Here is a 15,489-nt window from a genome sequence, read left to right on the forward strand (position 1 = left end):
GAAGGTTGCCACACTCAACAATTAGTAGGAAGTTGGATGCCCTTGATTAAGCATCTATATTGATGTGAAACGCGTTAGCCTGTCTGTACCTTCCATCACCATGATGTAACAGATTTTGGATTTTTTACACTGTTTTGCCACGATTAAAAGGTGTTATTCGAAATGCGGCCATTCAGCTGTTTTCTTCAATTTCCTACACGATTGCAGAGCCTGCATCTGAAGTTGTGAGTGGGGAGGGTGCCTCATACTTTGGGGGTGGCCTTGCTTTGAATGACTTCAGCACATCTGCAGACACAGGACATCACTAGTCTCTCGCACTGCTCTGGTGTGATTTATTTTTTATTTTTTTTCCACTCTTATTTCAGTCTCTTCCACAGAGACTGTAGTGGGTTTCTTGGCCATAACTTTTCGCCAAGGATTTTCCAGAGGTCTCTATTGGGTTTAGATCAGGACTCTGGGCTGGCCATTTCATTATTTCATGTTTTCAGCTTTAAGGAAATGCTTTACCAGTTTTGCTGCGTAACGGGCCATTGTCATGCATGAAAATTGCTGACTGATTGGGTGATGAACGTAGGGAAAGGAACCGCATGTTGTCAAAGAAGGTTCCGATAAACATTTGCATTCACTTTGCCATGTAGCTGTATAAGAGGCCCAACTCCTGCTGCAGGAAAGATCCCCCAAACCATGACGCTCCCCCTCAATTTTTTTTACTAACTTCTTTACACACTTTGGGGTTCAGTCTTTCCCAGTTTTACGACAAACATAATGTTCCCCGTCGGACCCAAATCAATTTAAAGGGGTTGTAAAGGTAAAAAAAATGTTTTTCCTAAATAGCTTCCTTTACCTCAGTGCAGTCCTCCTTCACTTACCTCATCCTTCCATTTTGTTTTTAAATGTCCTTATTTCTTCTGAGAAATCCTCACTTCCTGTTCTTTTGTCTGTAACTCCACACAGTAATGCAAGGCTTTCTCCCTGGTGTGGAGTGTCGTGCTCGCCCCCCTCCCTTGGACTACAGGAGAGACCAGATGTCCGCTAGCACAGAGCTCCTTTCTCTATCTGCAACGTAGAGAGCGTCCTGACTCTCCGGTATTCAAGGGAGGGGTCGAGCACGACACTCCACACCAGGGAGAAAGCCTTGCATTACTGTGTGGAGTTACAGACAGAAGAACAGGAAGTGAGGATTTCTCAGAAGAAATTAGGACATTTAAAAGCAAAATGGAAGGATGAGGTAAGTGAAGGAGGACTGCACTAAGGTAAAGGAAGCCATTTAGGAAAAAACTTGCTTTCATCACGAAAGTGTACTTTTGGACCAGTTTTCCTCTGTCCAAACATGCTCCTCGGCAAAGGTTAGTCCTAGCCTTTAGATTCTTTCTGCTAATGAGAGGTTTGGTAAGTAGAGTCCAGTTCACTGATGTAAAGTACACCGCTGTACTTTATAAATTCTCAGTGAGATTTCACATGGGCTCTGAGTATTATTGCAGTTTAGTTACGCCAAATCTGTCAAGCAGATTTTCACAAGACAATTTCTTTTGCTTTTTAGAATAGAAGGATCAGTAAACCTGTTCTCATTTCACTTCGGGAAAAGTCCTTTATCTGACTCCTATCCAGCCTTTCTCATGTACAGTATATATCTCTTCCGAGAGTGCTCAGTAGCTTTACCAGAAGACGTAATGACATTTGCTTTTTCTGTTCTTGTAGGTTCTTTCGGCAGCTTCAGCAGCTGGTGTATCTGTAGCCTTTGGCGCACCTATTGGCGGTGTCCTATTCAGCTTAGAAGAAGTGAGTAATTTTTTTTCCTTACAGGGTTGTGTAAGAATTACTAGATCATATCCTAACCATAATGTATATGAGCTCATTTCATTTGGGGTTCTGCACCTTGTTTGGTAGGTCCATTAGGCAGTTTCCAAGATGGAGAATAGAAGTCCTTTAAAGCGGGGTTCCGGGCATAATTTTATATTTATTTTTTGCAAGCTAAAATTAATCACATAAAATACTCCCTAAAACATATTAATAGCTCCCCAATCAGTCCAGAAATCATTGCAAACACTTGCCTTATATCCTCCAGCTCATGTTGTGGCCGTATCCATCATATGTGTGGGCATGTGTAGCCCAGTTCCTTTTCTTCCTGATTTTAACGGAAAGGTGCATGCTGGGCCATTTTTAGGCACAGTAATGCCCTGAGACTCCTGGGAAATGAGTGTCATCATTTCCCAGAAGGCAATGGGGTCTTAGGACAGGAAGTTGAACCACCTAGAACCAGGAACTAGAATGATTACGAAATTTGCCTAGTAACAGCCAGATAGAAGTGAGTTAAATTTTTTTTTTTGTTTTTACATTAAAGGTTAATGGAAAGTTAATTTTTAGGGTGGAACTCCGCTTTAAGCTATACATGTCCTTATTTGGTTGACTCATTTAGGAACATTGCATGAAGGATAATAAAGGTGTGCAGTAAGCTTTCTGACTTTTTTATGCAATGTTGCTAAGAAATACTTGGCTAGACTCCTGAGTAGAGAGTCTATGAACGTGTATGCTGAACAGTTTTCCTGTTCCAGACTGTTTAACACACAGTGCTAGAAGTTCTAATGGCTTAAATAGTTAGTCATGGTTGAACACTTTGGCTGCATAAATAGTAGCAGAAGCAATTGAAAATCTCTGTAAGCTGGAGTCTGTAGTAATTTTCCTTTTTTTGTCGCTGTTGTTTTCTCATATATCTGTTTTTCTCCAGGTCAGTTACTATTTCCCACTCAAGACATTATGGAGGTCCTTCTTTGCAGCATTGGTGGCTGCTTTCATCTTGCGATCTATTAATCCCTTTGGCAACAGTCGGCTTGTGCTATTTTATGTAGAATACCACACTCCATGGTATCTATTTGAACTGATCCCATTCATCCTCTTAGGAGTGTTCGGCGGTCTGTGGGGAGCCTTTTTCATCCGTGCAAACATTGCCTGGTGTCGGCGCCGGAAGACAACGAAGTTTGGAAAGTACCCAGTGTTGGAGGTTATTGTGGTGGCTGCCATTACAGCAATCATTGCTTTCCCAAACCCCTACACTCGCTTCAACACTAGCCAACTGATTAAAGAGCTCTTCACGGATTGTGGCCCATTGGAATCCTCTACACTTTGTGATTATAAAAATGATATGAATGCTAGCAAGATCGTGGATGATATTCCGGACCGGCCTGCTGGTAATGGAGTTTACTCTGCTATGTGGCAACTGTGCTTGGCGCTTGTGTTCAAAATCGTCATGACAGTCTTCACATTTGGCATTAAGGTAACAAAGTTCTAAGTCACTAGTTAACGTCAGGTATTTCTTGACTGTGTTCCATATCTGAAAGTCCGTACGGACAATTTACGTAGACCTTTTCCAACCTAGAGTTTATGTAAGGAGGGTGTTTAAAGCAAGTGATCCTTTATTTGTTTAGTATCCAGCCTTTCTATTAAAGGGCTCTTGTTAGTTTGTTGTTTTTGGTATATTACCTCTTGATTTTTTTTATTTTCCTTTTAAATACTCTGAACCCGATTTTACTTGTATTTTTCCCTTTGCAGGTTCCATCAGGCCTATTTATCCCTAGCATGGCAATTGGTGCCATAGCAGGAAGGATTGTGGGTATTGCTGTCGAACAGCTGGCTTATTACCACCATGACTGGTTCATATTCAAGCAGTGGTGTGAAGTTGGCGCAGACTGCATCACCCCAGGGCTGTATGCTATGGTTGGGGCTGCTGCTTGCTTGGGTAAGTTTGTGATGCATATTGGAGATGAGCTTGGGCATTCTCCAAACTTGACTTTATCCAAACTTCCACTAAGTGCTCTTTTCTAGTCCTGTGGGCTGGGTCATTCTTTGCCCTGCAGCACATATAAACCACAGGGCAGGATTTCATCAGCTTTTCACCCCTTTGTTTACATGTGCTGCAGGGCAGGGATACATCCCACAGGCGATTGGACCAGAAAATAGATCGAAGTGTAAGTTCAACTAGAAATAGTTTGGAGGATGCCCAAGCTAATCTCTAATTCTTATGTTATATGCTATGTTGAGATCTCTGCATCTGGAGTTCTCAGTGCTGCACTCATCAGTGAGATGTAAAAAGAGTTCCAGTTCCAGCTTTCAGTCAATGAGATCTTTGCACCGATCTTCCAGGACCAACACTCAATCAGTGCGATTTATTGGTTGCAAATCAAAAATTGCAGTGTTTTCAGAGCTTATACCACCTCCTTCAGACAAATGCTGACCATACTAAAAATCCATTAACTAGTAACACAGAACAATGGAAAAATTCCCACCCCTAACAAGGACCAACCTCCCATCTTTATAGTATGTAAACAAATGATGAAAAAAAAATCGCCATAATACCAGAAGCAACCAATGATCTCATCTTGTACACATGTGCATCAGAAACCGCACCGGCTGGTCATCAGGGAATTGGGCAAAATGATGACTATTGCCAATAGCACAAATCTATGGTTAAAGCGGGAGCTCACCCGAAATTTTTTTTTTTTTAACATTAGATTGATGCTCATTTTGTCAAGGGGAATCGGGTATTTTATTTTAAATCGAAGCAGTACTTACCGTTTTAGGGAGCGATCTTCTCCGCCGCTTCCGGGTATGGTCTTCGGGACTGGGCGTTCCTATTTGATTGACAGGCTTCCGACGGTCGCATACATCGCGTCACGAGTAGCCGAAAGAAGCCGAACGTCAGTGCGGCTCTATACGGCTCCTGCGCACCGACATTCGGCTACTTTCGGAAAATCGTGACGCAATGTATGCGACCTTCGGAAGCCTGTCAATCAAATAGGAACGCCCAGTCCCGCAGCCCATACCCGGAAGCGGCGGAGGAGATCACTCTCTAAAACGGTAAGTACTGCTTCGATTTTAAAAAAACTACCCGATTCCCCTTGACAAAATGAGCATCAATCTAATGTTAAAAATTAACTTTTCGGGTGAACCTCCACTTTAAGCAATCTGCAGGGACCCTGTTCCTGCCAAAAATAAAAAAGGCTGGATGACACACGAGCAGAGGTAACCACAGTGACTACACAGATAATAGAAAAGAAAGAGACCTCCACACATACACTGGCCAAGATGGAGGTTAGTACACTATGTTAAAAAAAAATGCACGCGGGGTCATTATAACAGTAAGTCATGTTTAGTCAATTCTAGCAATTTGCCAAGATTACATTAGATAAATCACTAATTCAATAAAAAGTTGGGTGCAACACATCTGACAAGCTAATAATCGAGCAAAAAAAAGTACCTTTTGTCTAAAAAATGGTTTGTATGTTTGTTACTTCAGTTATTATGATGATTTTCTTTAAGTACTTGTTTGTTTTTTATACTCTGGAGATGGGGGTAGTCAGTGTTAAGATGGCCATAGAATATGCAACTTTCTTTCAATCATGGGTCGAAGGAAAGACAATTGCTTTATTCCCCAATTATCAATGACTGTGTTGATGGAGGAATCCCTCCTGCTGCGCTATTGTATTCTGACATTGGGAGGTTTCCCGCTGTCCTAATACAATGATCACTGCTGGCGGCTGTAGCCGCTGGAAGTGATCACAAGAAAGAAAAAAACAGACAGGCTGGTTGCACTAAAGTCCATCGATGGATCAACTTGAGTACAACCAGCCTGCCCATCAATGGTTTGAAATTTGTCTGGTTCAGCATGAATTTCAATCCATCTTTGGCCAGCTTTAGGAGTAGGTAATTGTCACATTATGTGTTTCTATTCAATGGATGCTGGAGTTTTCTGAATTTCTCACTGCCTGAAGAAGATGCGAGTCTGAGCCCCAAAACATTGCACCTGTCTACTTGTGACCAATATATTGCTTGCAACTGAGCATCTGATGAGCTAGTGATTTCTACAAATTAAAAAGTTTGTGGTCTGGCTTTCTATGGGACCTCTGGCTCCCCGTTTTTTCCACGTCTAGCACTCAGTCAGTTACATAGTTCATCTGGTTAAAATAAAAGACTATCCAGCTCAACATAGGAAAAAAAAAAAAGCACACACACAAAAAAACCCTCCATAATACAAACCAATACCCACAATTGATCCAGAGGAAGTAAAACAAAAAAAACAAACAAACAATAAAGCATGTCCAGGAAATCTCTGCATCCATGTTTCAGGTTTGGCACCGAGTTGGGCTCTTCACCTGAATTCCAGGCCCTGCACTCATCAGTGAGATCTCTGAATCCTAGTTCCAGGTCCAGAACTTGGGCCCCATTCACACCTGAGCATAGCGATTTCAGGCAGAAAGTCGCGCAATTTTGCAGCGATTTTGTACAGGTCAAAAGGTCACCAATGTAAAAAACAAACGCCCAAATCTGCCTAAAAAAAAAAAAAAGTCCCTGAACTTGTTTGAGCTTGGGCGTTTTGGAGTGGAGACGTGAACCATCTCCATAGAGAATAATAGATTTCAGGCTTCAAGCTACAAAACGCTCAGGTGTGAATGGGGTCTTAGTCACTTGAGATATCTGCAGTAAGTCCAGTGTAACTCCAGGTTGCCCTACTTTTTACAAAAGGAATGGTGAGATTCTTACTTTTGCACAAGACTGATATTTCATGGCTTTGAGTACAGATTGGAAAAATCTCTTGGTGATTTTGGCACTAATGTCCCCGACAGATAAATGAAACCATTATTGATTAACATTCACCTGGGACAGAGATTTGTAAGACACCGACGGATCTAAAGGAATGGACACAAAAGTCTTGCTGGTAGAACATAAATTGTAGGGGATGAGACGTAGATGGTCTTTGGTAAATATATTACTGCACAGAAATAATCATAAACCATTATCTGTTTTACGGTTTGTATTTGTTACAGGTGGAGTAACTCGAATGACCGTGTCCCTCGTTGTTATAGTCTTTGAGCTCACAGGAGGTTTGGAGTACATTGTACCACTAATGGCGGCTGTAATGACCAGTAAGTGGGTTGGAGATGCTTTTGGACGGGAAGGCATCTATGAGTCTCACATACGATTGAATGGCTATCCTTTCTTGGATGCAAAGGAAGAATTCACGCACACGACACTGGCACGTGATGTGATGAGGCCAAGGAGGAATGAACCACCTCTGGCAGTTCTTACCCAAGATAATATGACTGTAGATGATATAGAAAGCCTGATCAATGAGACCAGCTTCAATGGCTTTCCTGTCATAATGTCAAAGGAGTCCCAACGGCTGGTCGGTTTTGCTCTGAGAAGAGATTTAACACTAGCTATAGGTAAGAAAAATACAACTTTCCTAATTCTGTTACGGTTTCTTTTTTAATCCAGTTTGATTATGGGTAATCACATTTAAGCTGTAGAACTTGTTTCGCTCCCACAATAGAGTAATTTAACTTCCATAGCTGCAGATCACGGTAGGTCTTATTTTTTGTACTGACTTGGTGCACTTTTAGGCTTCATGCACATTGTCGCTGCACAGCCAAGAGTTGTGTAAGGAGATGAAAAAATGATCGGGGGATTAGGAAGCCCACTGATCTTAGCCCACCGTCCAATCTGAGAGTTGCCACAACTGCACTCAGAGGATAAGCTCTGGCGAGATTCTGCAGCAAAGATGTCGGGTAAAGGAGTCTCGTGGTTTTTCACTTTAACGCATTCTGTGTATTGAGGTGAAAGACTTTTTTTTTACCTGAACCCATTTGTTCCAGCGACGAACACAAGCCCAGCAGCTCCAGCCGCTGTCTCGGGTGCTCATTGATAGATTGATGGCAGCAGGAGCACGGGGGCAGGGCCAAGTTCTGCTGTCTGTCAATAGACGCAGCAGCAGCACTGCCGCACGGGTGCCCCTCATGGAATGCATCTCTCTGTGGGGGCACTCAAAGAAGAGGAGCCAGGAGCGCCACCGGGGGACCCCTATAAAAGAGGATCATGGCCACTATGTGCAAAACCCTTGCACAGAGCAGGTAAGTATGACATGTTTAATTTTAAAATAAAAACAAACCTTTAGGGTTTATTTACACTTCGGCTTCAACAAGGCTTAGGACAGGCTTTTGTTTAAAGCTCTCTAAATGCCAGTCAAAGCTCCGGTCACTAAATAAAATGGTTAGCTTACAGTCCTGTTTATACCTGCTTTTGCTTTGCTTTGACTTCGCCTCAAAAATTCTACCCCATGTAGCTTTAGTGGTGCTTCAAAGCATCTTTAAAGCCTCCATAGAAGTCTATGACAAAGCTTGCTCGAAGCCCCACCAAAGCTTCATGGAAGCGCCAAGCAAAAGCAAGGTGTAAACAGGGCTGTAAGCTAACCATTTTATATATATATATATATATATATATATATATATATATATATATATATATATATATAAGCTTGCAAACTAGTTTAGGAAATAAAGTCAATAAAACATTAAAGTGGTTGTAAACCCTTGAAAACAACTTTACCTATATTAAGGCTTACCTGTAGCTACCCAGGATATTTACTAAACCTGCATGGTTTAGGAGATCTCCCCTCTAATTGGTGCATGCGCAGTGGGGAAAAACTGAAGCAATGGCACCTATGTGCCGCTGCTTTAGTTTGTATGCCGTTACCGGTGGCTCCCTCACGCATGCGCGGAAGTGACATCATCGCGGGTCTGGCCAATCACAGCGCCGGAGCTGCGATACCCGGAAGCAAGCCCCGGACGACATGTCGGCTGTGGGGGCTTCGATGTGAGGTAAGTAATTCATAAAGAGCTAGTATGCTATGCATACTAGCTCATTATGCATTTTTGTCTTGCAGGTTTTTTTTTTTTTTCTTTTGGGTTTACTTCCTCTTTAACACATGCTATTTTTATTTTTGTCAGGGTTATTTTGTTTAATATTATTATTATTATTATTATTATTTTTTTAAAACTATACTATCCCTTTTAAAGATATATTTACTGAAAGCTTAACTAAACTGAAGAACAAAAATGTAATATATTGCAGCTTACCAGTCCTTGGATGTGCTGGCTGCATTAAGTTTTGTATTTGTATTAGGCTAAGAATATCTACGTATCTGTTGATCTAGCCATAAATGCAGTGTGGTTGTCACTTGTAAGCTGAAAAGGTTGCAAAAAAACATAAAAAAACAACTCCTCTTGTTTAAACTCCTTATTCCATCACCCCACATGTAATTGACAAGGTCAGACTCTTTAATCTCCAGTGTGACATATAATATGTATGTGTGGCAGGTGGGCTTTGACGCCCATGTGTGTCCATGAGGACCGAGTTTCTGTGCTGAGGTAGCTCTCCCAGCGCAGTGACAGCTGTCAGACAACACCCGGTCTCTGCTTATGGTTGGGAGCTCTCAGTCACGTGTTTACTGTAACAGCCAATCACTGGGAAGTCCATCCCTCCCCCTAGCCTTAAGACCCATCTAAGTGCTGCTGAGAGACGGTGAGAAGGGTTAAAGCTCCGAATGGCAACCATGGCTTCTTTCATAGATACAATGGGGAAGTAAGCTTGGCTACCCAAGGATGGGAAGTTTTTTTTTTAACCAAGATTACCAAGTTTCCAATAAAGGGGGAAAAAAACAAAATCTAAGAACTGGTAAGTTGTAATATATAAAACATTTTTGTTTTGAGGTTTAGATATGCTTTAGAAGAACTTGCCAGGTCAAAAGTATAGTAGCTGACCCTGGTGGCTTGTTTTTTTGAAGGTGGAAGCTTTATATATAAATATATACAGTGTGTGTGTGTGTGTGTGTGTGTGTGTGTGTATATATATATATATATATATATATATATATATATATATATATATATATATAATTCTTCTATTTCATTACTTGCTGAGATACACAGGTTTGTTCTCCCTGTCAGGGACTTACCAAGTTGTTAATCCAGACATCCCTAGATTCGCATCATCAACAAATTAAATGCCCGCAATGGTAGCTGCCTTATTTGTGTCCTTATGAGGTTTGCGTGTGAAAATCGGAGAATCGCACTAAGATTTGGAGTCCAAAATTACGTTTTATTCCCAAACTATAGCAGGTGCTACGGTCTATAACACATCAATCGCATCAAATATTTCTGTCCTGACAGGTTTGTGTTGACCCGCAGGCGTGTCCGTGACTAACGAGAATTTTTTTTTCCCCATTTTTAGAAAATGCAAGAAAAAAGCAGGAAGGCATTGTTGGAAGCTCCCGGGTATGCTTTGCCCAGCACACGCCATCCCTGCCTGCAGAAAGCCCTCGCCCCCTGAAACTCCGCACCATTCTGGACATGAGTCCCTTTACAGTAACTGACCATACACCAATGGAGATAGTAGTGGATATATTCCGCAAGCTGGGGCTTAGACAGTGCCTTGTCACTCACAATGGGTAAGTTGCCTTATTTATTTTACTTACTAATGTGTTGATGTATTGCTTCTAGGCAGTTAATCTAGTTTTCTATTTTGTACCACTTGTGTGAAATGTTTTAAGATCATATGTATGAAAACTGAAAACAAAAGTGAATATTTAAAGGGAAACTATAATGGTTTTGGGTCATTTTAAGGTTTTATATTTCTTTAACTAATATTTTATGCCTGCATAGTAGAGCTGCACGATTAATTGCTAAAGAATCAGATCGCGATTCTCTATCCCACCGCGATCTTAACAAAGCATTTTCACGATTCTATGCAGGGTTCTCTGCTGACAGCTGTAAAAAAATAAACAAACAATCCCAGGCACTCTGACAACATTGCATAAGCTGGGTACACACTATACAATTTTCTTTAGATTTTTTTTTTTTTTTCCTTTTAGATTTACCAAAATCATATAATATGAGGTCAAGCCCCTAAACACTTTCAATTTGTATGCAATCAGCCAGGCGCTTGCACTACATAGTGCTACATAGTGCTACATCGGCTGCTAGCGAAAGTTAAAAGTCCCCTGCTAGCGGCCGAAAGGCACCGCTAAAACACCCCCATGTAACAGTAGCCTAAATGAGGAAAGTTTAACCACTTCAAGACTAAACCCTTTTCTGGCACTTGTTGGCTACAAGTTAAAATCCAGTATTTTTTGCTATATATAAATATATATATTACCCCAATTTTTTTTGTATAATGTGAAAGATGTTGCGCCGCGAGAATTGTGATCTTTATTCTAAGCAAAAAAATTATGATTCTCATTTTGGCCAGAATCGTGCAGCTCTAATACATGGCATTCCCAGAACACTGCATTAGCTAAGGAGACAGTACAGCAGTAATTGTTTATTTTCAAACTCTCACGTATCCCTCAGACAGAGCTGTACAGAAGAAGGGTGATGTGTCATTGCTTTGTCTCATTGCTTATGTGTAACGTTCAATTTCAGCTTGAACTATTGAACTTTCTAAACAGGCTTTTTACAAGTGCTGGTATAAAGAAATTAAAAAAAGTTTGCTTCAGTCTGAAAATAAGCCAAATACACATTTATTAATAAGCAATATTTCCCATTTACCTGGTAATTTTTAGTCCTAGCCATAGTAGAAAAAGTATATATAAAACCACTATGCGTTCCCTTTAATTAAATAAGTGGAAACCTTTTCCAGTGTGAAGAAAGCCCCCACTTAAAACTATTTTGTGTGGTGGATGATTGGGGCAGTGTTGATGTAAATGAGATTGAAATATGTTAATGTAGTACTGAATGATTTGTTGAAATTGACACAGCAGAGGCTACATCAGTGGCCTGTCATAAGGCAGCTTTATTTGTACAGTTCAGCTGTAGAATGCACACAGTTCAGGAATCTGTATGCTACAGGACAGATTACTGCACATATTTAAACACCAGGCAGTGGAAAATGTACGCCTTTTTGTTCCCCCTACAAATAGAGCTTTCTTTTGGTGGTATTTGATCACCTCTGCAGTTTTAACTTTTTGCGCTATAAACAAAAAAAATTATATTTTTTTTACCTTTTGCTATAAAGCTTAGGCTAAAATGTATTCTTCTACATATTTTTGGTAAAAGAAAAGCGCAATAGGCGTATATTGCTTGGTTTGCGCAAAAGTTATAGTGTCTACAAAATAGGGGATATACATATGGCATTTTTGATATATATATTTTTTTTCTTTTTTTACTAGTAATGACGGTAATCGCCTTTTTTTTTTTTCATTCCTTTTTTCTTTTCTTTTTTGGGGGGGCTGTGACATTGCGGTGGACAGATCAGACACTTTTTTGGGGCCAGTGACATTAACATAGTGATCATAGCTAAATATAGCCACTGATCACTGTATAAATGGCACTGGCAGGGAAGGGGTTCACACTAGGGGGCGATCTAGGGGTTAAGTGTTCCCTAGGGAGTGTAGTGACTGGAGGACAAGAGAGATCGTTGTTCCTGATCACTAAGAACAGACTATCGCACTGTACTCCCCTGTCAGAACGGGGTCTGATGTTTACATTGATGGATCTCCATTCTGGCTCTCTGTGGATCGATCGTGGGCCACATGCATTGGCTCCAGCGACGCAGAGCGCGCACGTGCCTTCTATAGCTATTAAAGGGAGCAAAGTACAGCTATGGCGATTGACGCAGCCGAGCCAACCTGCCGCAGTATAACTGCGGCGGCTGGTCGGCAATCGGTTAATATCGATTTAATTTTATGCAGTGAAATCAATCAGGAGAGAAATTCAGAAACTTACTTTTAAAAGTTCTGATGTTGGCTTCACAGCTTGACCAGTCACTGACCTAAGAATTACCCTGCAATTGGATGTTCCAGCACACAGGACAACAATCCAAGTGATAGCAGGTTCTAATCTGACTGATTTGTTGCTGACTTTTGAATTCTGGGTAAACTAGAGATGGTATGTTGTTTAGTCCCACTTCTCCACCCTCTTCACCTAGATTTGGGTTTGTCAGACCTCACCATGGTCACAAGGATCACCTCAGAACTTGTCTTTGAAATCTAGTCAGTGGTTGCAACTCTTACGGGTTGTATCCCGATTGACTCCCTTTAACCACTTAAGGACCGCCTCCTGCACATATACGTCGGCAGAATGGCACTGCTGGGCACAAGCACGTACAGGTACGTCCTCTTTAAGTGCCCGGTCGCGGGTGCGCCCCGGTGACCTGGTCCAAAGCTCCGGGACCAGCGGACCCGATCGCCGCTGGAGTCCCGCGGTTGGTCCCCAGAGCTGAAGAACGGGGAGAGCTGTATGTAAACACAGCTTCCCCGTTCTTTACTGTGGCGGCGTCATCGATCGTGTGTTCCCTTTTATAGGGAAACACAATCCATGACGTCACACCTACAGCCACACCCCCCTACAGTTAGAAACAAAAATGAGGTCACACTTAACCCCTTCAGCGCCCCCTTGTGGTTAACTCCCAAACTGCAATTGTCATTTTCACAGTAAACAATGCATTTTTAATGCATTTTTTGCTGTGAAAATGACAATGGTCCCAAAAAAGTGTCCGCCATAATGTCAGTCACGAAAAAAAACGCTAATCACTGCCATTCGTAGTAAAAAAAAAAAAAATTTATAAAAATGCAATAAAACTATCCCCTTTTTTGTAAATGCTATACATTTTGCGCAAACCAATCGATAAACACTTATTGCGATTTTTTTTTTTTTTTTACCAAAAATAGCTAGAAGATCACGTATCGCCTAAACTGAGGAAAAAAAACGTTTTTTTTATATATTTTTGGGGATATTTATTATAGCAAAAAGGAAAAAAATATTGCATTTTTTTCAAAATTGTCGCTCTATTTTTGTTTATAGCGCAAAAAATAAAAACCGCAGAGGTGATCAAATACCACCAAAAGAAAGCTCTATTTGTAGAAAAAAAGGACGCCAATTTTGTTTGGGAGTCACGCTGATTGGCCCTGTGCTGATCACATACACCCTCCCAGGAAAAAAAATCTCTAGCACTATACACCAAACGGTGCACCCAAGGCTACTTTCCATCCATCCAGGGGATCAGAACTGAACAGACAGGCGTTCCTTTTTCTTCCGCTTCTTCGCTATAGGAAAGTCGGAAATATGTCCGTGTCTGCTCTGCACAGTGGAGCAGACACAGACCTGTCATCCTCCTGCTCAGCAGGGATCAGTGGAGTGATTCCCCCCTCTAAGCAAGTGGAACCTGCTAGTTGGAGATCCCATGTGAAAGGGGCCTAAGATGCGGAAGCAGATGGCAATAACTAATACAGTACAGCCTTACTTTAGTTTTACCATCACATGGCTGGTGATGAGAACTCCTCACACCTTATAATGCCAGGCGGCGGCACACTTGCCTTGGACATTAGGAGGGCTTTGAATCATTGATTTCCTATTGGGAATGCGGCAGAAGCCGAGGCGAGTTGTGCAAGGTGGGTAAACGTGGACAGGAAAGTCTAAATCTAGCATTTTCCACAGGCGGCCTTCTCTGTCTCTACTAAAGCTGCTCCAATCACCTTCCTCACAAAGCAATGTTAATGGATTTTATGATTGTTGATTTGTTAAGGATACCGATGTGATTTGTCTTTTATTTTGTACATGGTTTTGTTTTAGTCATGTTTAATAACCTGTTGCATTTGAATCATTCTTTCCACCTGCATGGCCTGTGTGATTTCAGGACTTGTTATGAGTAGAATGTTTATGTAAATGATGATCTTCATGTAACATTTCCCTCTTATTTGATACAAGCAGAACTTGACCAGATGCCATAAACTACACTGAATTAACACTGGGCTGTAATAATCACAATTAATAATGTGCTGCTCAGACATTTCCTGCTTGCTTGTGTTTTGTGTGACTAAATCTGCTTGCTGATCTCATCTTAAATATTTCTCTGCATTTATATAAACCACCTGCAGTCACACAAATGTTTTGATGACACCAGTATACATTAGGAAATAAAGTTCCTTGGCTGAAGGTTGATTTTTGCTGTGCCTAAGCTGCTCCTGGAAGATGAACTACTTGTTGCGTTCAATGCAGAGCAGGTCTCCCATCATGAAATGGCGCCATCTAGTTGTGGCTGGGAGCAGTTTCTTCACAGCACAGCAGCATGAAAACGCAGCTCTGGGAAACTGCAGGCCATGCTTCTTAAAAAGAACAGCCTATTATATGGACAGAAAAATAAATCAATGCATCCATTGTGAAAGTCCCCCAAACTATAAGTATTATTTCCAGCCAGCTTACTGCACCCAGTTTATTCCCATTGTGCCCCAAAAGCACACTGTTTTGCAAATTCCAAGCAGAACTTTGATTGGTTGGGTTTAAGCCAAATGGAAGCTTGGTCTTCTGAGTTCTGGTGGGAATTTGTATAATGGAGTGCTTTTGTGTTTTAGGGCTCCCAGAGTGTTGTAGAAGCAAAGTGAAATGAGTGTGCAGGTGCCTGCTATAGGACCCAGTGTACCATGTTACAGGGCACTGCGGGCACACATCAAATTGTCCTTTCTGGATATTGCCATACTTTGCATTGCTTTTTTTTATTTTTTTACAGACAAGGTCTGTCTTTATTGTCGGAGACTGGTAATAAAATAGGGACGCTTCTTCTAAGCTGTTAAGCAATTGACTATAACATTGTATATCTTGCTAGGCACAGTCACAAAACTTTTCATGAAGAATCATTTACTTGTTTCTTTTCCTTGCAAGCTTCAGA

At 41.3% G+C, this 15,489-nt stretch overlaps 1 protein-coding gene across 5 annotated transcripts in view; it reads left to right on the top strand.

Moving 5' to 3' along the window:
• The window catches only part of CLCN3 (chloride voltage-gated channel 3), a 123,310-nt gene that overhangs the window by 95,379 nt on the left and 12,442 nt on the right, over positions 1–15,489 (top strand). For all 5 annotated transcript variants that reach the window (XM_040333160.1, XM_040333180.1, XM_040333166.1 and 2 more), the window contains 5 exons: positions 1,699–1,779; positions 2,726–3,271; positions 3,547–3,733; positions 6,819–7,217; positions 10,060–10,276. In XM_040333160.1, coding sequence (XP_040189094.1) covers positions 1,699–1,779; positions 2,726–3,271; positions 3,547–3,733; positions 6,819–7,217; positions 10,060–10,276 — 1,430 coding nt within the window. The remainder of the gene's footprint in view (positions 1–1,698; positions 1,780–2,725; positions 3,272–3,546; positions 3,734–6,818; positions 7,218–10,059; positions 10,277–15,489) is intronic.

This window comes from Rana temporaria, chromosome 1 (assembly GCF_905171775.1).
Source record: "Rana temporaria chromosome 1, aRanTem1.1, whole genome shotgun sequence".
In the NCBI taxonomy this organism is placed as follows: domain Eukaryota; kingdom Metazoa; phylum Chordata; class Amphibia; order Anura; family Ranidae; genus Rana; species Rana temporaria.